General features: G+C 33.4%; 1 protein-coding gene and 1 long non-coding RNA gene across 7 annotated transcripts; one reads left to right on the top strand and one right to left on the bottom strand.

Annotated features, from left to right (window-relative positions):
- Positions 1–497: 497 nt before the first annotated feature.
- Positions 498–14,878, bottom strand: LOC126698328 (uncharacterized). 6 transcript variants are annotated; one of them, XR_007646430.1, is made up of 7 exons: positions 13,805–14,878; positions 12,917–13,056; positions 11,004–11,071; positions 10,347–10,454; positions 3,152–9,597; positions 1,689–1,784; positions 498–840 (listed from the first exon to the last, which is right to left on the bottom strand). It is a non-coding gene; the product is annotated as an uncharacterized LOC126698328 (long non-coding RNA). The 6 variants fall into 6 exon arrangements; XR_007646431.1 differs by lacking the exon at positions 3,152–9,597 and having other exon boundaries at positions 10,347–10,820; positions 13,805–14,223; XR_007646432.1 differs by lacking the exon at positions 3,152–9,597 and having other exon boundaries at positions 13,774–14,178.
- A 4,944-nt stretch (positions 14,879–19,822) lies between these two features.
- On the top strand, positions 19,823–20,248 carry LOC126701036 (glycine-rich cell wall structural protein 1-like). Its single transcript, XM_050399182.1, has one exon. The coding sequence runs from the start codon at positions 19,823–19,825 to the stop codon at positions 20,246–20,248; it is 426 nt and encodes a 141-aa protein (XP_050255139.1).
- The last annotated feature ends 4,309 nt before the right edge of the window (positions 20,249–24,557 follow it).

Below are 24,557 nucleotides of genomic sequence, written 5' to 3'. Positions count from 1 at the left end.
TGGATTAGAGCGAGATCTGGAATTTTTTTTTTTTTTTTTAATTTCTAAGTTTGTGTTCTTGGATTTGAGTTTGTGTTCTTGTTGTTCTTGTTCAAGACACACTTAAATCTCTATTCTTTTGACTTTTAGTTTTTAATTCTGTTTTTAATTTTTTTTATTTAATTAAAATTAATAATTTTTTTTTTTAATTTAAATGCTGATGTGGCATTTTTTAATACCAAAAAATATTTTTTTATTATTAATTTAGCCACGTGTCCATTAATTTAGTATTATTTATTCTTGCCGTTTGCCACGTTAGTTTTCTCCATTTCTGATGTAATGGCAGGGGCCAAAACGAGAAGCTTTTTTCAGGATAGGGACTAAAACCGGTAAAAATAAAATGTAGGGACTAAAATGTGTTTTTCGCCTAAAATAAAAGACAAGGTGCACAATTACCTTTTGGTACAACCGCTAGCTTTAGGAACAATTTGTTGAATGCAAAATTAACCATTGCTACATCTCAAAACAAAAGTCTGATATGCTCTACTAGGGGCCAAAATTGTGATGTATACAGTATACCTAAATTGTCTCAGCAAATATTTTCTGGTTCCCAAACAGCTCAATTGAAAAAAACCAATTGCTAGGAAATTTGAACCAGAAATACCAGTTCAATGACACAAATAATTGAACTGTAATATATGGAAGAGCATCAAAAACAGATCATTTTACTTCTGATGAATCACCAAAAATGAATAATTAAAAATACATCTGCTTGTAGAAGAGTACGATTATGTTTCTGGAGTCTCTCTCTTAAGATTGGAAGCTGAGGCAACATCTGACTGGGCCTGACCAAATACTGACCTGCATGATGTCCAAAGCCACAACTATAATCAAGAGAGGCAAATCAATGATAGAACTAACCTCTCAGAAATGCAGAGCAATTATTGTTTGTTTTTCCCAAAATAACTATTTGGCAAATTAATGATGTCCAAGGCAGAAATAATTTGATTCACCTAGAGAACTATTTTTTTGACACCAAAGATCAAGAATAGCAATCTACAGTGACTGTTTTCTCTTTTCTTTCTTTTTATTTTTGGCTAAGTTTGCACCAAAAACCCAACCACTAATTCATTTTAACTTACCTTCAGGTTGTAAAGCATTTCTTCCTGCAATGAAGTCATGGTATTTTTTCCATCCATGCTGTTGTCAACCATACTCACTTTATCATGCAGTTCCACAGTGGCCTAACTAAATAATATACTAACAAATTCTCCTGTCCCCATCTCAAACTCTTGAAAAAAGCCCAACGTAGAAATTCATCACAAACTGTAATAGGCTTCACCATCCAGCTACTGGCAACCCCCATATCCTATTTGGAGAGCAGAAAAGATTTCTCACTCCCTTGAACCCTCAAGTCTGATGATTCAAGACCATATCTCAGGCTTAATCAGAAAGATAGCCTTTTGCAATAGCATTAAGGATATCCTCATAGCAAAATATTCTTTTAGTTTCTTTGTGATTTTATACTTAGTCTGGTAAACTATCACTTGTCCAAAAAGTTTAGATTGTTAGGAAATGGTGAATTTAATTACTTAACCATTATTCTAACTACTACCAATAGGTTTAGTTTGATTATAAGCAGTGACACTATTGTAAGCAGCATGTCATAAACATCATAATACAACTTAAAATATGATATATCTACTCACCCACAGGTTGAACATTTCTTGTGATGCTTACAGAATATGGACAAGCATACAGAACATATGTAGCCCATGTCTATTGTCTTTTTATGGCAAAAGCACCTGCAAGTTTCATAGTCTCAATAAGGTGCAAGGAATTCAAAAGGTGGGTGTGTGAGTGTGCATGTATGCTAAATTATTGCTAATACATATTACATATGGGGAAAACAAATTAAGATTTTTACTGCTTCAAAGTGATAGCAAATGAGATTGAAGGCTTTGCTTTGATTAAGAAAACAGCCTATCATGACTGATATTTGTAACCCAAGGGTTGTTTCATCACTTCCTATGGTCTTATGGAAGATGTTATATTGTGACAAAACTACATATTGTGACATTCTAGTATGTTAGCTGTATCCACTATTATTAGACACCCAAACAAAATCATCAATCTAGATCCAAAAGTAAAGTTGAGAACTACCCTCTAATGTTTAGCTTTATGTAAAAAAAAATACAGATAATCAATTGGCTCTAAGAAACAGAAGCAATGCACATGCATATATAAATTGGCCTTGCCAATTGCTCTGATCAGGCCAGCCACATAAATCAATCTGGATGATAATTCACATGAGTTTGGTAAAATACATGTCAACTTTGGATGATAACGAAAGCTGTTTAAGTATCATATCACCAAGAACATCACAACAGGTCAACATTCGTAATAAATCAAGAGTTTGTAGAATCAAAAAAGAAAAAATTCCGTTTAAGGTCTTAATGGCGCTCGCATTCATTGTCAATAATTACACTTTTTAGTGCATCAATGACCAGCATCATCTTTACATAAATTTTTGCAAAGGCAGTAAAGAAGGAAACATAACAAAAACACTATAGGAATCACTAACGGATAACTGTACTTTTTAGTTTTTACAAACCTGAAAAAGGCTGTAGTAGCTATTAACATATCACATATTTTCTAAAGTTGTTTTGTCAAATAATAAGATTATTATAGCACATGCATATCATCTTGGAAAACAAAATCCCACAGCTCCACGATACATGGGCAGTTAAATGAACAAAATAAATATCAGCATCCCAACTTAGCAAAAACCGTAAGAATTAAAAACAGGGACGAACCCAGGAGGGGGGCAAAGGGGGCTCAGGCGCCCCCCCCCCCCCCCCCGGGCCCAAAACAAAAAAATTTTAGCAGCTAAAATTTTCCAAAAAAAAGAGAAAGGAGCTTGGGCCCCCCTTAGTTTTAGCTTAGGCCCCCTCCCAAAAATATGAACCCCTGTCCATCATCTGGCCAGCCCATGACCCATGTAAATCTAAAAAAAAAAAAAAAAAACTCAGCTCTCAGCAGTCCAAAACCAAACCAAACGGAGAAAGCAAAAAAATGAAGGAAAAAAAAGAAAAGAAAGGAAAGTGAGACTTGAGAGCTGAGAGGCGAGACAGAGAGATCAGAGATAGAGAGGCGAGACAGAGAGACCCACCCCGAGACACCGTCGCCGCCACCCACTTCAAACCCACTTGCCGCCGTCGCCGGTTGCTCGAGACCCACTTGCCGCTGCCGCTCACAAGTATTTACTCTTATCTTTTCCTTCAAAACTTAATAAATATAAAATGTTTGTGATCTGATTTGAGAATCTGAGATTCACAGCAACTGTGCTTGTGCCTTGTGGACTGGTGGTGATTCATGTTTGTGTTTTTACTGATGAACTGAACTGATGTTGGTGATTGACTGATTATGAATTGAATATGTGCTGCCTGTGGTAATTTTTTTTTTTTTTTGGGCTTTTTGGCTGTGTTTGCAACTCTCTATATAGATAAGAGAGAGAGAGAGAGAGTAGAGCTTGTAGTTGTAGAGATTAGTTTTTTCTTTGTGGACTGGTAGTTGGGCATAATAGGGACAAGTGGAGTTGGGCAACGGACAAAAGGTAAAGTTACAGTCTTTAACTTTACCCTTTTTTTTTTTTTTTTTTTTCTTTTGGAAGCTCAATTAGTGTCGGTAGTGGCCAGTGGGATTCATTGGGTTAGTGGGTCAATGTTAGAAAGAGGGAGACAACACAAAGACATAAATAAAGGCAGACCAAACACAAAAAGAAAAAAACAAATCATATAATATAAAAAATTGTCACACAAATTTAAGAAAATAATGGTGATTCTTATATGATTCTTATTTTATTGGTAGATCATGAAAAAATCAATTACAATGCTTGATTTTTTCAAAAGAAAAGGTTCAACTTCAAATTCTTCAAAAGTCAACATGGAATAACCAATCAAGGTGAAAATTTCATAGTGATATATATTTTTGAAAAGTGTTGCCAATGAAAATCTCTAGCTTTGTAGTTTTGAATGAACATTTCATAATTTGAACTGTTGCCATACTTCATTATGTTGAAAGTTATATAATTTATAATGTTGAACTTCATGTTAACTTTTTGTACCATTTTCTAGTCGCTCACATATGCTATCTTTACAATTACTATGGAGCAAAAGAAAGTTGCACGCTTCGTAGCCAGAGTAACTAATGAAGACATTGGTGATGACAACATATGTGCAAAACTGCTTCTAGTGGATCTCGCTGGTTCTGAATGTGCAAAACAAACGGGTGCAAATGGCAAGCTTCTTGAAGAGGGTAGTATGGTACAGACTTGGTCTTGGGGTTTCAATTTGTTACAATATGGTTAATAAAATAGTGGCAAGATGAACATCTATAGCTTTGTAGTTTTAAATTATAAAATAGCCATCTGTTGTGAATGTGATATATGGAATGATAAGTATGTTACATCATTTAAATTGGAGTTTTCCCCATTTGTGTTTGTTTTAATAGTTTATTTAATGTAGGAAAACATATCAATAAGGGTTTATTGGCACTTGGCAAAGTGACAAATGCCTTGGGAGATAAAAAAAAGAGATCACGTTCCGTATCGTGAGAGCAGGTTAACCCGCTTGTTACAGGCAAGTGAATAAATATTTATTTTTCTTATTTAAATTGTAAGTATAATTTATCAGAATTTGCTTGTACCAATGAAATTCGATTTGGTCATGGATTAGTACATTATATTTTACATAACACAAGAACACATAGTAAGAAGTTGTAATATGGAGGCTGCCATAAGTACCAAAATAATGGAATAAGGGTTATTATTTACATTTTTTGGTATTTAAAGTGAAAATTTGACTGATTGTAAAAAATTCTCTCATTCCAACTTCTTACAATCAGTCAAATTTTCACTTTAAATACCAAAAAATGTAAATAATAACCCTTATTCCATTATTTTGGTACTTATGGCAGCCTCCATATTACAACTTCTTACTATGTGTTCTTGTGTTATGTAAAATATAATGTACTAATCCATGACCAAATCGAATTTCATTGGTACAAGCAAATTCTGATAAATTATACTTACAATCTAAGTAAGAAAAATAAATATTTATTCACTTGCCTGTAACAAGCGGGTTAACCTGCTCTCACGATACGGAACGTGATCTCTTTTTTTATCTCCCAAGGCATTTGTCACTTTGCCAAGTGCCAATAAACCCTTATTGATATGTTTTCCTACATCAAATAAACTATTAAAACAAACACAAATGGGGTAAACTCCAATTTAAATGATGTAACATACTTATCATTCCATATATCACATTCACAACAGATGGCTATTTTATAATTTAAAACTACAAAGCTATAGATGTTCATCTTGCCACTATTTTATTAACCATATTGTAACAAATTGAAACCCCAAGACCAAGTCTGTACCATACTACCTTCTTCAAGAAGCTTGCCATTTGCACCCGTTCGTTTTGCACATTCAGAACCAGCGAGATCCACTAGAAGCAGTTTTGCACATATGTTGTCATCACCAATGTCTTCATTAGTTACTCTGGCTACAAAGCGTTCAACTTTCTTTTGCTCCATAGTAATTGCAAAGATAGCATGTGAGCGACTGGAAAATGGTACAAAAAGTTAACATGAAGTTCAACATTATAAATTATATAACTTTCAACATAATGAAGTATGGCAACAGTTCAAATTCTGAAATGTTCATTCAAAACTACAAAGCTAGAGATTTTCATTGGCAACACTTTTCAAAAATATATATCACTATGAAATTTTCACCTTGATTGGTTATTCCAAGGTGACTTCCATGTTGACTTTGGAAGAATTTGAAGTTGAACCTTTTCTTTTGAAAAAATCAAGCATTGTAATTGATTTTTTCATGATCTACCAATAAAATAAGAATCATATAAGAATCACCATTATTTTCTTAAATTTGTGTGACAATTTTTTATATCATATGATTTGTTTTTTTTTTTTTTTGTTTGGTCTGCCTTTATTTATGTCTTTGTGTTGTCTCCCTCTTTCTAACATTGACCCACTAACCCAATGAATCCCACTGGCCACTACCGACACTAATTGAGCTTCCAGAAGAAAAAAAAAAAAAAAAAAAGGTAAAGTTAAAGACTGTAACTTTACCTTTTGTCCGTTGCCCAACTCCACTTGTCCCTATTATACCCAACTACCAGTCCACAAAGAAAAAACTAATCTCTACAACTACAAGCTCTACTCTCTAGGTGAGTTTGGTTCAGTTTTTTGAAAAAGTGGAGTTTTGTAAAAGTGCATAATAAAAAAGTGGAGTTTCAAAAAGCTGAGTGTTTCGTAAAAACTGTTAAAAAGTGCATAATGAAAAAGCTGAATGTTTGGTAAAAACTGTTAAAAGTGGCTTTTTGAGGGGTAAATGACCAAAAAGGACAATGTATATATAAGGGAATTTATTTCAAACATTTTTTTTTTTTTTTTTTTTTTTGTGGATGTGAGTTTATTTCATACTTATTAAATCATCTATTTCATATACTTACTAAACAATAATAATAATAATATTAATTAAATCTAAATAATTTCCATCAACATGAAGCACAAAATAAAAATGTAAAAAGATGATAAAATATACACCAATAATCTAAGTTTAAATTGTACTACATAAAAATGTAAAAACATATAAAATACATATCAATAATCTAAGTTTAAATTGTACAACACAAAAATGTAAAAAAAGATGATAAAATACATACCAATAACCCAAGTTTAAATTGTACTACATAATATTTCCCTAGAAAAAAAAAAATTCAATTGTTTTAACACACTCATATAATATGTAATTATAATGAATAATTGATTAACCAATTACAATAGGCTCTTTCTAAGGAGAGTTAGTCATGCATATATACATATTACAGAGGTCATGAACATCAAACATATCACAATCAGGGTAATAGAAGGTATGAGAAAGCATATACATGTATGATAGAGAGGGACAGCACACATCTAATCACTTGCCTATGTCATCAAAATAGCACACTCAGTAAAAAAAAAAAAAAAAAAAAAATTCAGATCAGTGTTATATATTCATAGCAAGATCCGAAATTTTGTTATCCTGGTAAGAAGACAAACTAACTCCTGTTAAGAGCTAAACAAAGAAAAGAAAAAGATATAAACAACTAGTACATTTACGACATAGGTGTCAAAGATAAAAAGTAGAATTTTGGCATCCGGACTTTTAACAAAGACATAAGTAGGCTAGCACTTTTGTGATTGCAAGGGTCTATTGGGCCTAGAACTTTTTGAGCCATGTTTTAGAAATTCAAATTACTAGAGCACCAATTATTTAGGGCGCTTAACCAGACACAAAAATCCAAGCCTTGCAATTTGTTAAAGGTAAGATAGAATCTGTTTCTTTCTTTTTTTTTAGAAGAAGATAGGATCTAAGTTGAATGGATTTAGATGGGAGAAAAAGCATCCTTCAATGGGCAGATAGGAGTACTCTAATAAACCGCCTAGCTCAATCCATTCTATCATTTATCATGTCTTCCTGCTACCTAACAAAGAAGATATGCCCTAAACTGAATGTTGCAAGCAAGAATTTTTGCTAGATTTCAAGCAAATCAGATGGGAAATTGCTGGATTGGAAGTTTTGGAACAGATTATGTCAATCTAAAAAGTTTGTCTTCCCAAGATATGAAGATTTTAGACTAAAATACATTTTTGGACCTTAACATTTGGGATTATTTTTATTTTGACCCTTGATGTTTGATTCCTTTTTAATATTGGTCATGCTATCCATTTTCACTAATCTAACCAACAGACACCCTTTAGATTTAACTATTTCATGGAATACTATCTCTAAAATGTTGTGGAATGCAAGAATTTAATTGTAGGTAGAAAAACTTATAATGGATGATCAAATTACTAATGGAAATAGACAGTAGAACTAATATGAAAATGGAATCAAACATAAAATGCCAAAATAAAATTTTGAAACGTACAAGGCCAAAATAAAAGCAACTCAAAATTTTAAGGGTCAAAAGCGTACACTAATCAAGATTCAATTAGGAGATGATACCATCCAAACAACAATTGAGTTGTATAAAAAATGTTCAAAGGCATATTTGTTATTCCAGTAGACAGTGTACCCAATACTTAATGAAAACTAGTGTTTAACCCGCGCAATGCGCGGGGTCATTTTATGATTTAGGGTCAGCTTTACAACACTCACCATAAAAATCCTTTGATAGGTTTGGCCTTTGTCTTTCGTATAAGACATGCAATATAATACCCTATATTTATGTTGTTGTCGTTAAAAATTTTGAGTTTGCATGTCATCAATATGTGTTGCAATATAAAAGAAATTTTTTAAAGAAATGTAAAGGTTATTATAAATTTTTTAAGTTGTATAAGTAAAATTGATACCTTTGTCTCTAAGTTCCATTCCAAGTCTTCTATTTCAGTGAAATGTTACCTTTATAAATTTTCACAATAGCTTAAATGACTATTACAATGAACGATCCTTTATATGTTTTGTAGAAATCATAATCTTTCTTATCTACCTTTATTGCTTTTACAAAAACGTGGAAAAAAAAAAAGGTATTTAGAATGGATAAGACTCTAAAAACTAAATTTCATTTACTGTATGTATACCAGTTTAACAATTATAATTATCTAAAATCCAAAAAAGCTTGTTGTGTTTAAACAAATGAACCGTAAAAACACTTTTGAACTTTGTTTAACACCAAACTCAATTTTAACTATTTAATTTAATATTTCCATTCATATTAGAGTGGAATAATGAAGTCACAAAATAGAGTATATATGCTTGGACAATGAAAATAAAACTGAACATTATCTTGATGAAGGAATTAAAGAAAAAAAAGAACCATAAAATTCCATATTCAATCATTTTGACAGGAAGCCAACTTATTTGGAACTACCACCTAAAAATTAAAGAATTAAGATACCTACTTTGGCATTATAGGATATCTTAAGAATTTCAATATCGTTGGAGTCTTAAATTTGCTCACAACTGTAAAATGATGTAAAAAATATTTTACATGGTACTAACATGCGGTGCGGAGGAACGAAACCTATCGTAAACAAAGATGACCAACAATCCAAACATGTGTGATCATAGCTAGAAAAAATAAGTACCAAAATAGTTCTCATCATAGTCAAACTTTCTTTAAAATGTTGATTTTCAATTGGAAATCTTATAAATTATATGTTAGCAATACTATTAACCACTCTTCAATTGGCATATCTGATCCACATATAAGGAAAAATGTACAATAGAGAAAACATTGAAATTAGAGACTATGTATAAAATTGGATAAACAATAGTTAACATTACTATAACAAAGCAGTAGGGTTCAGTGAGTGTTCATGCATTGCTTCATTTAAACATCTACAATAATAATAATCTCTAAGAAAATGCATCAATTAACCTTTTTTTAACCACAGTAAAACAAATATGTACAATCTGCGAATCTCAACAATAATAGAGGATTTAAGAGTTCTCTGACCAAATAGAATAACATCCCAAAACAATAAATAAATATATCCTTCTATGTAACTCTTGTAGACGACATCCATCCCATATAGCATCTTGCCAAAAACAACATGGCATTCCATCAAAGGGGAGAAAAAAAAAAAAAAAAAAAAAGACATCATGGCATTCCATCCAACCTTTTAAAGGAAACAAAAAGCAAGTATGTAAGGAAAGAAAAAAAAAATCCAGGTTATAAAAAATGTGCACTAAACAGATTGTGTAAATTACCATTGTTCAAATACATTTTAAAAATAATATAAAAAATCCTCCACATGTTGCTAATTCAGCACATAGACACTCAAATTCATGTAATGAGTCTACCCACACCTAAATATGAAAAAAAGACCTTGATCTACCTTAATCAATAAAATCTTCAAATTTGAACTTGAATCAAACCATTTACTTACAAACCAACAACTTTAAGTACAACACTACTTATTTAATAGGAAAAACAACACCTGGAGCCTATATTCAAAAATTAATGAAATTAAGATGGATGCATGGAGTTCCAAAATAACTCTACAAAACAAAGTATTCAATAGTATGAAAGATAGAGACTAACAATTAAATAGATGCAATAGAGAGAGAATTTTGAGTTCTTAGGCTTCTTAGATTTTACTGTTCTCTCTTCATACCATAAATTGAACCACAATACACACATACATAAGGTGAGCCAAAATTCCAAGGTTCAGTTAATTTTCCCATATGAATTTTAAAATATGGGGACAACATTAATAACATGAACAAAAATGGAAGTCAAGTTTTTTCTTTTTTTTTCCTTGTAAATTTAAGTCAAGTCATTTACTTGGAAATTCTTCACAACCACTCATTTTCTGACCCATGGATTCCTTGAGGAGCAGCACAACAATTGGACCCATCTTCTACCAAAGTATCATCTGTACTTACGTTCAACCTAGTTTCTCCAAAGGAATGGCCCATGTCAACATCGATATCTAATAATCAAATGTGAATTGAAAGTTTTATTTTCAAATTTTTAAAAAAGAATGTTTAAAGAACTAATAAGTACAGAGTGGTAGAAAGAGAAGTGAACCTCTTGACACATAAAAGTTTATACTTGTACCAAGTGAATGCAACAAAGAGCAGTCATGAGTTATTGCCATTCTATCCCTGCTTTTTTTCCTAGCCTGGGTAATTTTATTTTGTAAACTATCTTTTCTTTCATGCCATTTTCTTTTGGATCGTTTCTCAAACATTAGCATTCGTCTTTTTAGGTGTGCTTCTCTTGCATTTTCCTTTCTTTTTTCTTTTTTTCTTTTTGCTATCATATCATGGTAAAGGAAAGAAATAAGTTTTAGCATTTATTTTTAGAATCAAAGAGTCCATATTTGATATGTTTAAAACTATTTTACTTTTACTTCTTTTTTTTTTAATCAGTCATTAACAAAGGACAAAGAGTTATAAACTAAACAATAGCTACAAAGAAAAATTAGGCTTTCCTTACCTTTCAATTTAATTCAGTAGTTCTTCTCGAATAGTAGCCAAAAGTCTTATAAGTCAGGGATGACTAATCTGAATTAACATGTGAGGGAAAATATGTTATTATAAATACAGAATTCCTGATAAGAGTCAATATAAATGAGGTGCTAGAAACTAAGATCCTATAAAACATGTGATTGTGTGTCATATAATTAATTATAATTATCTAAAATTCAGAACACATGGCAGTTTTATATAAATGAAACATTACAAATTTTGAATCAATACCAAACTCAAATTTAACAACATAAAGTAATATTTTATGCTCTATTTTGTATATAATGATTCTGCTTTTGGTTTTTGGTCAATTTCTGCATTATCTAAAGCAATTTAATACCTTAGTTTACAATAATAAAATATACTGTTAGGATTAACTATGCTTTCTAATAAGTTTGCCTAATCTGTTGCAATAAGCACATTCTTTGACGCTCGTACTCATTCAGAAAGCAATTAGAAGGAATTGCTAAGTAAAGGCTGAGGGAGAATTCGGGTATGATCATCCAATGGGTGGTCTCACAATTCCTTGCAGTGAAGACATCTTCATTGATCTCACTTCTCGCTTACATGAATTGTGATATGGTGCCTCTAAGATGAAACAGTAGTGACAATTTTGTATATCTATGTAAGTTCTTTCTTTCTTTAGGCAGAAGAAGAGATGGGGATTGTCCATCCACAAAAGATGTTACAATTAGAAATTCTGTAGGCCTTCTCACATTCTCCAAAGAAATGTAAAATTGAGTCATCTTTTTGTTGGAAGGGGTTCTTTTTGGTTTTATGATATTTCTTGTCCTTTTAATTTGATTTAACATGCCAAGGATTTCTTTGGGTAATAGTGATCTGTGCAATTATTCTCTTTAGAGACTATGATATATCTATTCCCTTTAATTTAATTTAACTTCGCATGATGTTTCTATGGATAATAGTGATCTATGCAACTTTTTTCATCTGAAAGTCATCCTCAATGATTTATTGGAACAACTTTTTTTTTTACGTACTTAAGAATGTCCTTCCATTGGTCAAAGAATTCAGTTGAAACCAAATAATGAAATCATCTAATTGAGTTGGTTTTTGGTTTGCACAGCATGTGAAACCAAAAAATGACATCTCTTAACCATTAGAGCAGAGATTGCAAACTATTTTTCTTGTTGCATCAAGTACTGTAGCCTTACTTCCTACTTTTAAAGTCCTACAACAGAAGGTAAGATCCAATTCATGTCTAGTGGAATTTCAAGTGCATTGTATCATGCGTGTGATGTGTAACTGGTGTGCTCTATCTTTTACTGCTTTACAGGTGCAAGGTCTGTGCAAAACATCTTCCTTAGCTCCACTATTCATAAGATTTTAGTTTCAAGTTTAACACTTTTACTACTGCTTTGGTATCAGTTTATGTATTTTTGGTTTTCTTTCTTGGCTGTGGTGAGCACTTTTGTATACCTAACTATTCTTAGTAAAACTGCAAAGAGGACAATCCACATAATTGCAGCCATTATTTTTGATTGCTCAAAAAAAAAAAAATCATAGCAATTTTAAATTGCAGCAGAGAAAGATGAAAGAAATACCGCAAACGAAGCCTAAGAAAACATTGAAAATATGGGTTGAATTGTAAAAATTAATGCAGCAGTTCAGTGACAATTTAAATCTGTAAAATGAAGGTTTGGACCACAACAAATCAAACCTTGATTCTGCATTTTTTAGTGGTTCATGTACAACCCAAAATTCAGATAGCTACAAAATCTATCCTTGTAACAATAACAATAAATAAATAAATAAAAAGTTATTCCGTACTAGAGTTGGACTAAATACACTAATTAACTTAAAATTTAAGGAAAAATATATATAAAAAGCACAGGTGAGAAGTTCCAAGAAAATCATGCGTACCTTCCTAATACACACTTGAAGAGAAGTGATGGGGGCAGACAACTAACAGAGCAGAGAAACATAACCCTAAACCAAAATCACCGTTGAGGCTGTGATTGAATGGAGTCGGAGATGGGTGGTGCTGGACCAAAAACGTAACCCTAAATCAAAATCAAGTCTTTCAAAAGACTAAACCATATTTAAAATTGAGAAAAAAAACATTTTGATAGAGAATCCAAAAACCAAAAACAAAAATGAATCAAATCTAAACCTATCCAACAAAAAAACATAATTAAAAGTAACCTTTCATACCCAAATCTGGAAACTGACTCATCAAACTGTTCCACAATTGCATCCCCAAACCCTACCCGTAAGTGGTTCTCCCTCTCTGCCTCTCTCTCAAGACCCCAAAACCCTAACCCTTGAGAACTCAATCTGTTGTGACTCTAAACTGTCCTGATGGCAGAAATCTAAGCGGGCAGGTTTGCACTCTGTCGCAGAGAAGAAACAGAACAGAGCGCAAAGCAGATCGGCAGGGAAGGTTTAAAGAAATATCAGCATAACATTAAATTCTATACTTATCCCAATGATTTTGTTCAGATTAGAAATGGAAGTACAAAAGTAAACCCGAAATTTCATGGAGAAACTATAAAACGGTGCAACTGAGAGAATAGCATAAAATTGAGAAAAAAAAAATTTCGTAGATAACCCAAAAACCCAAAACAAAAACGAATCAAAGCCAAAATCAAAAATAAACCTATACAACAAAAAAACTCAATAAAAAGTAACATTGCATACCCAAATCTTAAAAATAAATAAATAAAATGTACCGGTGCCGGTTCCGACAAAATAGCTCAATAAAAAGATAGATTTCATACCCAAATCTAAAAAAAAATGAGGAAAACGTACCGGAACCGGTTCCGACGATCTGATGGTGGCAGATATGTAGCCTAACGGTGTTGATGCCCATAGATTTTTCTTCCTCTATGTGCTTGCAGCGGTGCTCTACGTCTGAAGAGGAACGGAGAACCCTCTACTTCTTTCTGTATCCAGCGCTTTTTTTTTTTTTTTTTTTTTTAGTATTCCAAGCCTAAATTGTATTTGGGCCGGTTTTTTTTCTTTTTATGCGAGAGAGGTAGAGCTATCATACGGTGTGTTATCTTTGGGAAACAATATAATGAATCGCTTTTTAAAGTTACACTTGTCTGAATTTTAGGTAGGGACTTTTCCTATTTGTCATTATCTCCTTAATTCTAGGAATTCATTTTCTCTCAGTTTCTGCTTTTATATATAGATATAGATATCAAAAGCTTGTTCCAATAAGATTATTTAGCTGACTTAACAAACATCAGTAACTAATGAAGAAGGTCCTTCAAGTATAATTTCTTGCATCAAAGAATCCTTACGCCATTGTACAGCTTATATCATGAACTTACAAAGCAACAACTTTACGATTAGTATCCTGGGGAATTAAAATAATTTAATCATATAACCTTTGCTAATACTTGCTTGAACTGCTTTGACATCAGTAAAGGAAAACACAGAAAAGTGAAATCTAAACGTCCATTACAGGGAGAGGCGAATAAAAAATAAATTGTATCATTGATCTAGACGTTAAATGTTACAAACCAAAACACAAGCTAACACAACTGAAATATATAAGTTATTCGAAGAGTACAAAATGTTACAACCAGTCTGTGAAGCATAACAATATCTCCAAGTTAATACACATTCATAGCAAGATCCGAAATTTTGTTATAACAAAACAAATAACAAAAACACTTCATGAGAACATGTATATATTCCAATCAGCAAGATCCGAAAACAATACCCATTATATATTCATCAAACTAAACACTTCATTATATATTCCAATCAGCAAAAACAAATAACAAAACAAGTAAAGGAACAATACCCATTCATAGCAAGATCCAAATTTTTTTTCCCACACTCGGTAAAAAAAAAAAAAAAAAATTCAGATCAGTGTTAGTACCTGGTTTTTGGTAGCAAATCAGTGTTTTTGGTACCTGAGAAATCAAAACCCACACACCAAAAGTGAGAAATCAACCAAAGAACAAAGAAATCAAACCCAGATCCATGAGAAATCAACCAAAGAACAGAGAAATCAAAACCAAAAAAACCCAAATCAGACCCATAAGAATCAACCCAGGTTCGGTCCAAATCAAAACAACCCATACCCATGAGAAATCAACCCAAAGAACACACAGAAAAATCATTACCCATAAAACAAACCACAATCCAAAACTACAGAAAGACTTACGGAGAGGAAGAACCAGAAAGAAAGAAAGAAAGAAGAAGAGGAAGACGAAGCGGAAGAAGAAAAGGAAGACAAAGAAAAAAGACAGAGAGTAGAGAGACTTACGAAGGCAGAGCAAGGCAGAGAGAAGAGATGGAGGCGTCAAATGCGAAGGGAGAGCAGAGATGAGAGATGAGGGACGTCAAACTGCTGGGTAAAATGGTCTTTTTGGTTATTGCAACGGTAATATAACAAAACGCGCTTGCGCGTTTTGATTTATAGACCGCTGCCTCACCATTTTCCTTCCGCGTTTTGCCCTCAGTTTTTTCTAAAAGTTCAAAACGCAACTTTTATAAAAAAGTTGCGTTTTGAGCTTACCAAACGCAAAACTGGGTTAAGCTTTTTTGAAAGCGCTTTTTGGGCTTCAAATGCTGAACCAAACGGGCACTCTCTCTCTCTCTCTCTCTCTCTTATCTATATAGAGAGTTGCAAATACAGTCATAAAGCCAAAAAGCCCAAAAAAAAAAAAAATTACCACAAGCAGCACATATTCAATTCATAATCAGTCAATCACCAACATCAGTTCAGTTCATCAGTAAAAACACAAACATGAATCACCACCAGTCCACAAGGCACAAGCACAGTTTTTGTGAATCTCAGATTCTCAAATCAGATCACAAACATTTTATATTTATTAAGTTTTGAAGGAAAAGATAAGAGTAAATACTTGTGAGCGGCAGCGGCAAGTGGGTCTCGAGCAACCGGCGACGGCGGCAAGTGGGTTTGAAGTGGGCGGCGGCAAGTGGGTCTCTGGTAGCAAGATCAACTGATCAAGATGGGTCTCGCTCACGCAAGCGTCATGGTGACACGGCGTGGGCATGGGCGGCGGCGACGGCGTCTCGGGGTGGGTCTCTCTATCTCGCCTCTCTATCTCTGATCTCTTTGTCTCGCCTCTCAGCTCTCAAGTCTCACTTTCCTTTCTTTTCTTTTTTTTCCTTCGTTTTTTTGCTTTCTCCGTTTGGTTTGGTTTTGGACTGTTGAGAGCTGAGTTTTTTTTTTTTTTTTTAGATTTACATGGGTCATGGGCTGGCCGGATGATGGGCAGGGGTTCATATTTTTGGGAGGGGGCCTGAGCTAAAACTAAGGGGGCCCAAGCTCTTTTCTCTTTTTTTTGGAAAATTTTAGCTGCTAAATTTTTTTTGGGCCCACGGGGGCCTGAGCCCCCTTTGCCCCCCTCCTGAGTACCCTAGGCCCAACAACATTACACGAGGCACCCCATATAAGCTAAAATACTTAAATCAAGTGCAGAGTATGACGGTGGGCTAAGAAGTTCATATTTTGTAGACATTCGTAGTAACACTTTGATGGATGGAACACAGTTAGTGGACAATAGCTATTGGACGAATAAGGATTGAACGCCCAACTTTCTTATGGGATAACCGAACTAGGCTTCTAAGTTCTAGGGATGTGCAATTGGTGTGATGGAGTCAAGACTTTTGAGCCCAATTAATCAACCAATTCAGACTCCCTTGATGAAGCAACAAAACTTGCTACTCACCAATTTTTTGTGTATCTAGGATCATTTTGAAGACGCTTCTTACTGGCAAAAGTGTTGGCTTCCAATCCGATGATCCAAACACTAGGAAAACCCAAAACTAAAAGGCTAAAACTTATTACACACGTGTGATGTGTGTAACAAACAGTGCTCGACCTAAAAACCAATTAGCTATACGGCTATGCCTATGTCACAATGTGTAATAGCATTACAAAAAGGTCGGACTTACCCAGTTACCCTATGAAATCAAGCAATTATTTATTTATTATTATTCAATAGTTTTTTTTTTAATAATATTTCAATCTTATAAGGACAAAAAATTATTACTAGTTAAACTCACTTGAACCCACTTTTATTATTCAATAGTTATGAAGGAGGGATTTAAACTCTAATGTCTCCATAGAAAATACTAAAAAGTATCAATTTTTTTTTTTTTTGGGATAAAACTCTTTTTCGTCCTTACATTTTCACACGATTCTCACTTTGGTCCCTATATTTTATTTTCACAGCTTTTAGTCCCTAAAATCAAAAAGGCAATCTCATTTTTGTCCCTACTGTCAGTGCCCTAACGGCAAAGTCCTAGGTGACAGACGGAACAGCCTATTAACTAACGTGGCGCTGATGTGGCACTGATGTGGCGATTAAAATATTATTAAAAAATATTATTTGGCATTAAATGCCACGTCAGCATTTTAATTTTTTTTAAAAAGCCATGTCAGAAAATTTAAACTAAAATTTAAAAAAAATTAAAAAACAAAACTTAAATCTAATTAAAAAATGGTTTCAAAAAGAAAAAAATCTAATTAAAAAACAAACACAAACACAAACACAAAAATAAGATGGAGCTTCCCAAATCTCAGATCAAATTCTCTTCTCTTCTTTCCCTCTTTACACTCTTACCCTCAGTAAATCCCCAAATTCATAGCCCTAAACCCCTAAATCAAAAAAAACAAAGAAGAAAAAGAAGAAGAAGAAGAAGAATGTTGAGCAACACTGCAGCAGCAGCAATCAAAACCAAAACCAAAGATCCTCTACAACAATGCCACACCATCCTCCACTCCCTCGCCTACCTCCCACGCGCCGCCCAACACCGCCTCCGCCCTTGTCAACTCATCCTTTGCCTTGGCTCCGTCGACTCGACCCTCGCCGCCGACCTCGGTCTTCGCCTCCTCCACGTGGATGCCTCGAGAGCAGAAGAGATCGCCAATACGGTTATGGCCCTCTTCCTTGGGTTGTCGAGAAGGACTCATCTGCTCTCGCGGCATGCTCTCTCCGCTGCGGGTTGGCTTGGGTCTGTTCAGCCGCTTTGTAGAGGAATGCGATGGTGCCGTGGCTTGGTTTTGGGGATTATTGGTAGATCTACTTCAGCTAGGTCTTTGGCTACGAGATGCTTAGCCTTCAAGATTAGCGTGCTCTATTTTGATGTTCACAGGGTTTTTTTTTTTTTTTTTTTTCAAATTTCCTATTATTCACTTCTCTTTTTCACTGTGATTTGTCTATGATTTTTGTGAGAGTTGGATTTGAGCACATTGTTGCTCATTTTTTTGGATTTCATGATTAGCATTTGAGTACTGAAGTGATGTGTGGGTATGAGTGAGTACATTTTGTTCGAGAGGATGTGGAATTTTTTGATTTTATGGGTTTTTTGTGTGTTTGTTTCCCAAGAAAATTTTCTGGGTTTATGGGTTTGCTAGAGATTGGGTTAGTTACTGTGTTTATGGGTTTGTTTCTTGGATTTATTTTTTGTTTTTCTGGATTTGATGGAGATTGGGTTTGGTTGTTGGATTTGGATTTGGGGTTTGCTAGAGATTGGTTTGGTTGCTTCTTGGATTTGGGAAGAACATGAAGAAAATTTCCTATTAGTATTTAATTTAATTTTTTCTTCTTGTTTTTGTTTGTGTTCTTCTTATATGGGTTTGAGTTCTTGGTTGCTGGGTTTGGTTTGTGAAGAACACGAAGAACAAGCTGCAGAATAGGAAGAACAAGTTGAAGAACATGAATATTAAGAAAAAAAATTTTAATTAAAATTTTAAATTAATTAGATTTAAGGTTTTTCTTTAAATTAATTTTTTTTTTAATTTCTGACATGGCTTTAAAAAAAATTAAAATGCTGACGTGGCATATAAACATGCCAAATAATATTTTTTAATAATATTTTAATCGCCACATCAGTGCAACATTAACGCCACGTCAGCTAATAGACTATTCCGTTTGCCACCTAGGATTTTGCCATTAGGGCACTAACGGTAAGGACAAAAACGAGATTGCTTTCTTGATTTTAGGGACTAAAAGCAATGAAAAAAAAAGTTAGGGATCAAAGTGAGAATCGTGTGAAAATGTAGGGACGAAAAAGGGTTTTATCCATTTTTTTTTGTATCAATTGAATTGCAAACTTTTGAAAAATCAAGCAAATTATGTAAACTATTATGTCATGAACATGCAATTACATACCTGTCATAGCCTTAATTTGATTCCAACCCCCCCCCCCCCCCCCCCCAAAAAAAAGTCTAGTTGAAACATTCGAAGCCATTGTCAAACAAGTGGGTCATCTATATACTATTACTATTAGTATCAGAATTCTCTGTTTGAGTTTCAACATTTTACATATTAAAATATCCTCACACAAATTCTTTTACTCTCTAAAATATCCCTATCTTTTAGTTAAATAATTTTAAATTTAAAAACTTAAACTAGTTAAAAGAGTAATTTATCATTTTTTAGAAAGTTCTAAAGTTTTAGGTTTTCAAACTTTTATCAATTCTTAACTAGAGAAATATCTTAAAAATTTGGACACTATTTCTATCTAACTTTTAAGCATTATTTGTTCCCTAAATCTAAAATAAAAAATAAAAAAGACCCGAGCGCAAAGCGATGAATGTAGTTATCTAAAACACGTATCTTTCCTCCTAACCAAAAATCATTATCATTGCTTGTTGACAAAGTAATTGCTAATTAAGATAAGGCAAATAGGCGGTGATGGAGGGCTTGTTTTTGGCCTAACTTCTCATTCTCCACTCGCTTACTTCTCCTAGATATTCGGAAGAGCATCAGAGGAAAAAATCCAAACAACACCAACACATCCCACCAAAAAAAAAAAAAAACCAAAACAATAACCATGGCAAGCAGAGGTGGTCCGAATCCGAATGGAGGGTGGGACTTTCGGAGTGGAGGCGTTATCTCTCCTGATGGAAATTGGAACTACAATTGGGGGGCTGGTTCAGGCTCTGGTGGCACCACTTTTGGCTTTGGTTCTAGTGCAAGCTCTAGTCCTAATGGTGGTGGGTTTGGGTTTGGGTTTGGGTTTGGATCGGGTAGCTTTACTTCAATTGGAGCTAGCAGGTTTGGGTTTGGTGCTGGCAGTGGTGGTGTTAATGGTGCTGCTAGTGTCAATTTAAACAGTGAATTCAGATTTGGATTTGGATTTGGTGGAAGTATTAGGTACCCAACAGACCAAGTCAGGTCTAATGGGGTTCGTGACACTAACGTTTACAACGGGAACAATCATGCTGCCAATGGCAATGGAGCCGCTGGGAGCCGTTAGATATTTAGTGGTGATTGTAGGTAAATTGTATTAGTATCATCATACATCATCATATAATAATGTCAATGTCATACTGTAATGTAAATGTAATTTTTCTTATTTGAATTGAAGCATGTACGTGATGTTAATTAAAACAAGAAAGATGCGTATGGAATATGCCAATTTGGAGTGGATGCCACTAGTTTTAGTCCATAAGACTTAATAAATTAATAATTAGCCAAGGTTAATGTGCATCAATTAGTATGAGTGCTTTAATTAAGTGTGAAATTCGTAGTCATTATTATTATTATTATTATTTTTTTTTTGAACCGGAAAATTCTACAACAAACTAGCTGCAAATAGAGGCTAAATTGAAAATAAATAAAGGATAAAATTTAGTTGATTGTAGCCTTATGCTACAACCTTACTCAATCTATTTTTATTGGTAGTGAATTTTGACAAATTCACCATTGAATTACACGTTTTTCTTATATTTTCCATGCTTGCAAAATTTCTAGAAAATCAAAGATCAATAGTTATGTCATTAATAAATTGTTTAAATTGCAAGTTTTTGTAGTTTAAAATTATGTATAAAATATAAACTTATAGATAATATAGTAAATAATATATAATTGACATAAAATTCAACATGCATATTAAAAACGCAAAGAACATGTAATTTAACGGTTAAATTTTCAAAATATATAGGGTATGTTTATTTTATTGAGTAAGGTTGCCGTCTTAGGCTACAACAAATTTTCTAGCTAAACTTTGTTCATAAATAAATAAGTTCTTTCTCACTTGGAAAGTTCCATAAACCAAAATTCTTGCTCACTGTTCTACAAGAAAACAGCTGCAAATTAATCAAATCAACGGTAAAATAAATAGAAAAAAAAGGTTTTTAATCTAACTAATTAAGCAATTCAATTCACAGTGGAACTGAATTAAACTAATTACGTAATTAATTATTGGAAAAACTAGTTTTGCATCTCATACAAAACCCATAGCAGAAGCAACATAAGAATCTACTTCATTCACGTGAAATAACAAGGAATATTTAGAGTTTTAGAAATAAAGATAGAAAGGTGTACCTTAATGCAGTGAAATTCAAAACAAAAGAAGATCGAACTTGGGAAGACCTTCAATTTTCACTCCAATTCCACTTGTGCCCAAAATGTGGGTTGCTTCCAACAATTTTATTTTTTGATCGTAAATCATTAGAAAGCAGAATAAATGTGTTTCATTTATTTTCTCTTTTGTTTATTTTATTCACATATTTCAATTAGGTAGTCAAAAGAAATTTGGCTGGTAAAAAGTATTGTTCTTTAATGCCAAATGTTTGCTTGAATTGGAAGCCTTAAGGAACAATTTTCATGAACAAGGAACTCTCATTTGTTTGGTATATTTTATGTTCAACTAGCCTTTGGTGTTACTATCAGTTACATATGGCTTGGTCTTAATGAAAGATTATTTCAAGGCAAAGTAAGTGGGGTTTCTGTACTGCTATTTATCTTTGAGTTGAGGACTTCTTTCATTGTAATTTTGGATGGTTCTTGCTTCATGTTGAACAAAATTTCTTGAATTTGTTGCAATCCTTGATGGGTATTGCTTAATGAAAAGTTATTTGTGTCGTATATGTGGTCAACTGCAACTATCACGGCCATCGCTCTTGCACATGAAGGGGTAAGTCCATATGACTTCAATTTTTTTTTTTTTTCATCTATCTTTTATAGCAAGGTTAGCAATCTGACACTGACCCAAAAAACATTGAAATAAATATGATTCTAGGCTTACTTTGTCTTGAAGATTTTCAAATTTTTTTTTTAAAATGTATGTGATATATGCTCACATTAATGATTTTTTTATATAGTGGATAATCCATTTGTGTCTTTTTAAGAAGTTTCAATGAGTAATATAATATTTTTTTATAAATCCATTCCTATTCAAGAATTATAGGAGCATAAGTATAGTGATGATCTTATTTTTGTTTCAAATGGTAATTTGTTTAAGCTTGAACATTTTTTTATAGGGACTAAGGCTTCACAATGTTGAAATTGTCAATTTGAAAGAAGCAGACAAGAAGAATTTATTAATTCATAAGAAGCTATATTTGGTTTTTGATTTAGATCATACGCTACTAAATTTTATTGAGCATACATATATGACATCAGAATAAGATATTTAAAGAAACAAATAGATTATTTGCAAGGTATTACTGTTACATTTATATTTTATTACTTTTGGTAGTGTGCTTAGCATTTTGTATATCATTTTTTTCATGTATCATGGTGACATTGCTTCTGTTTTTTTTGCTATTGTAACATTGTCATTTTGTAGAACTTTTAGAAGTCAACATGAATGATTATCGTTAGGTTCTAAATCAATAGTTCTGAATCTGTTGATGAAAGTTTTATTTGAGTGCTTTCAGTTTGTCAATGGAATGTTTTTTAAGTAAAAATAATAATAATAATAATAATAATAATAATAATGTATGATCAAGGGCGGCTCTACATTGTAGTCAGGGGGTTCAAATGAACCCCCTGACCTGAAATTTTTTTTTAATATATATAATATTTTTATTAAAAATTGTTTTGAACCCCTGACAATACAAATTTGCACACCCTCACCTTCAAACCTGACCCATTTTTATTTAAAGCCCAACTTAAACTCTGAAAAAAAAAAAAAAAAAAAAAAAAAAAATCCAATAGAAAATTTTAGTCTTTAATTTCAGAAATACAAAGTCCATAAATAAAATTATGAAAAAGCATAAAAATAAGGCCAAATAAAACCTAGTAGTTGTCGCTGCGTAGCCTCAAAAATTCCCACTATCCTTCTTCACTCTACAAACTCAAAGGAAAAAGGCTGCCTATGTTTCACACACAAAATCTGCCATTGCTTAGCCCCACGATCTGCAGCCGCTGCCACTTAATTGCCGCTTGATATGCCGCCTGAATCTGGTTTTGACAATCTATGTTCTTAATCGCTGCCTCCATATCTCTCTCTCTCATTGTGAGTGTGTTTTTGCTTTGTCTTTATCTCTATTCATGTGTCTTCTTTGAAGCTCCACCTCTTACTCACATGTTTGATGTCTTGTCATATGGAATATATGGGTTATAGTGTTTTGTATTTTTTAATTGAGTTTTGAGCCATATATGTGTCTGATTGTGTAGTCACTGTTACTATAGTTTCTATGAATCTATGTGTAGTCATAATTGAGTTTGTCTTTTGCACTTTGATTGAATTTGTGACTTGTGAGTAGTTGTTAGCTATGTGGGTGGGTTAATACATTAACACTAAAGGACAATAAAAATATAAAATATTTAAAGAATTGTAAACTTATAAATTAAAAAATTGCAAAAAAAATCAATTAACAACTGATGATGCCGAAAATATCACCAATAGGTCACACAGCACTCTTGACTCAAAGCGAACCTGCACAACAAAAATAATCGAAAAAACCTTAGAGAGCATCAGTGTGGTGCCGGCCAAATACTCTCCGAAGGTTAAATTAGAACTATTCTCACAACTCTAGAGTGCTAGAGAGGGTAAATTATGCATACCTTGATTTGCGAGGGTATTAGGGATTTTATAATAGTAGAGAGTCAGCTTTTCCTTCTTGGTGTAGAAGTCTTTTCCATATGGGACTCTATTTCAAGTCTTTCCGAGTGTGGTGAGCAAGTTTTTCCTTATAAAGGAGATCTACTTTCAGCGTGCGTGTCTTCTAGAATCACCCTTGTGCTCGAATTTCCATATTGGGATTTTAGGGCATTTCTAGGCAATGAACGATAGAGATCTCAGATCATGGGCCCTTACTGTGTCCTTCAGCGATGAGCCTTCAATGAGCGTTGGATCATCTCTACATCGGCCCAACAGTTCCTATCCGGCAGGCCCATTACCATAGGCCCGTCAGGCTTATATTTTATCCTCTTCAGTTGCCCCCTTCACCCCAAGGGTCTGTCAGCTTAGGACAAAGGAACCATGAGGTGACGACCCTAAGGTAAGGGCGTGACAGATAATTTTTTATGACGGAATGAGACCAATAAGACAAAAAAGGAGGTTTTAAGGTTATAGTTACCATGGGTTGACGGATTCATGCAAGCTAGGATGACGGTACAAACGAGGAGACCGTCGACCATACCAACTATAGACAGGCTGTACGAAAGTCATTAATGATGATGACACGTGTCGTAATCTGATTAGGTTTTATCTCGGATCGAAGCGACGCTTCGACTTCCGTGCATCTCCCTTATAAATAAGGGAGTCTTCCCTCTCATTTCTCTAATTTCAGCAAAAATTAGCTTGTCAGAGCTTACCCGTCACACCTGTCAGA

This window comes from Quercus robur, chromosome 9 (genome assembly GCF_932294415.1).
Source record: "Quercus robur chromosome 9, dhQueRobu3.1, whole genome shotgun sequence".
Lineage (NCBI taxonomy): Eukaryota > Viridiplantae > Streptophyta > Magnoliopsida > Fagales > Fagaceae > Quercus > Quercus robur.
The sequence above is the reverse complement of the archived record's forward strand: the minus strand, read 5'-3'. Positions and strand labels throughout refer to the sequence as shown.

Bases quoted from the DNA above. Each gene is read 5' to 3' on its own strand.
- LOC126701036 (XM_050399182.1), top strand. From the start codon at position 19,823: ATGGCAAGCAGAGGTGGTCCGAATCCGAATGGAGGGTGGGACTTTCGG.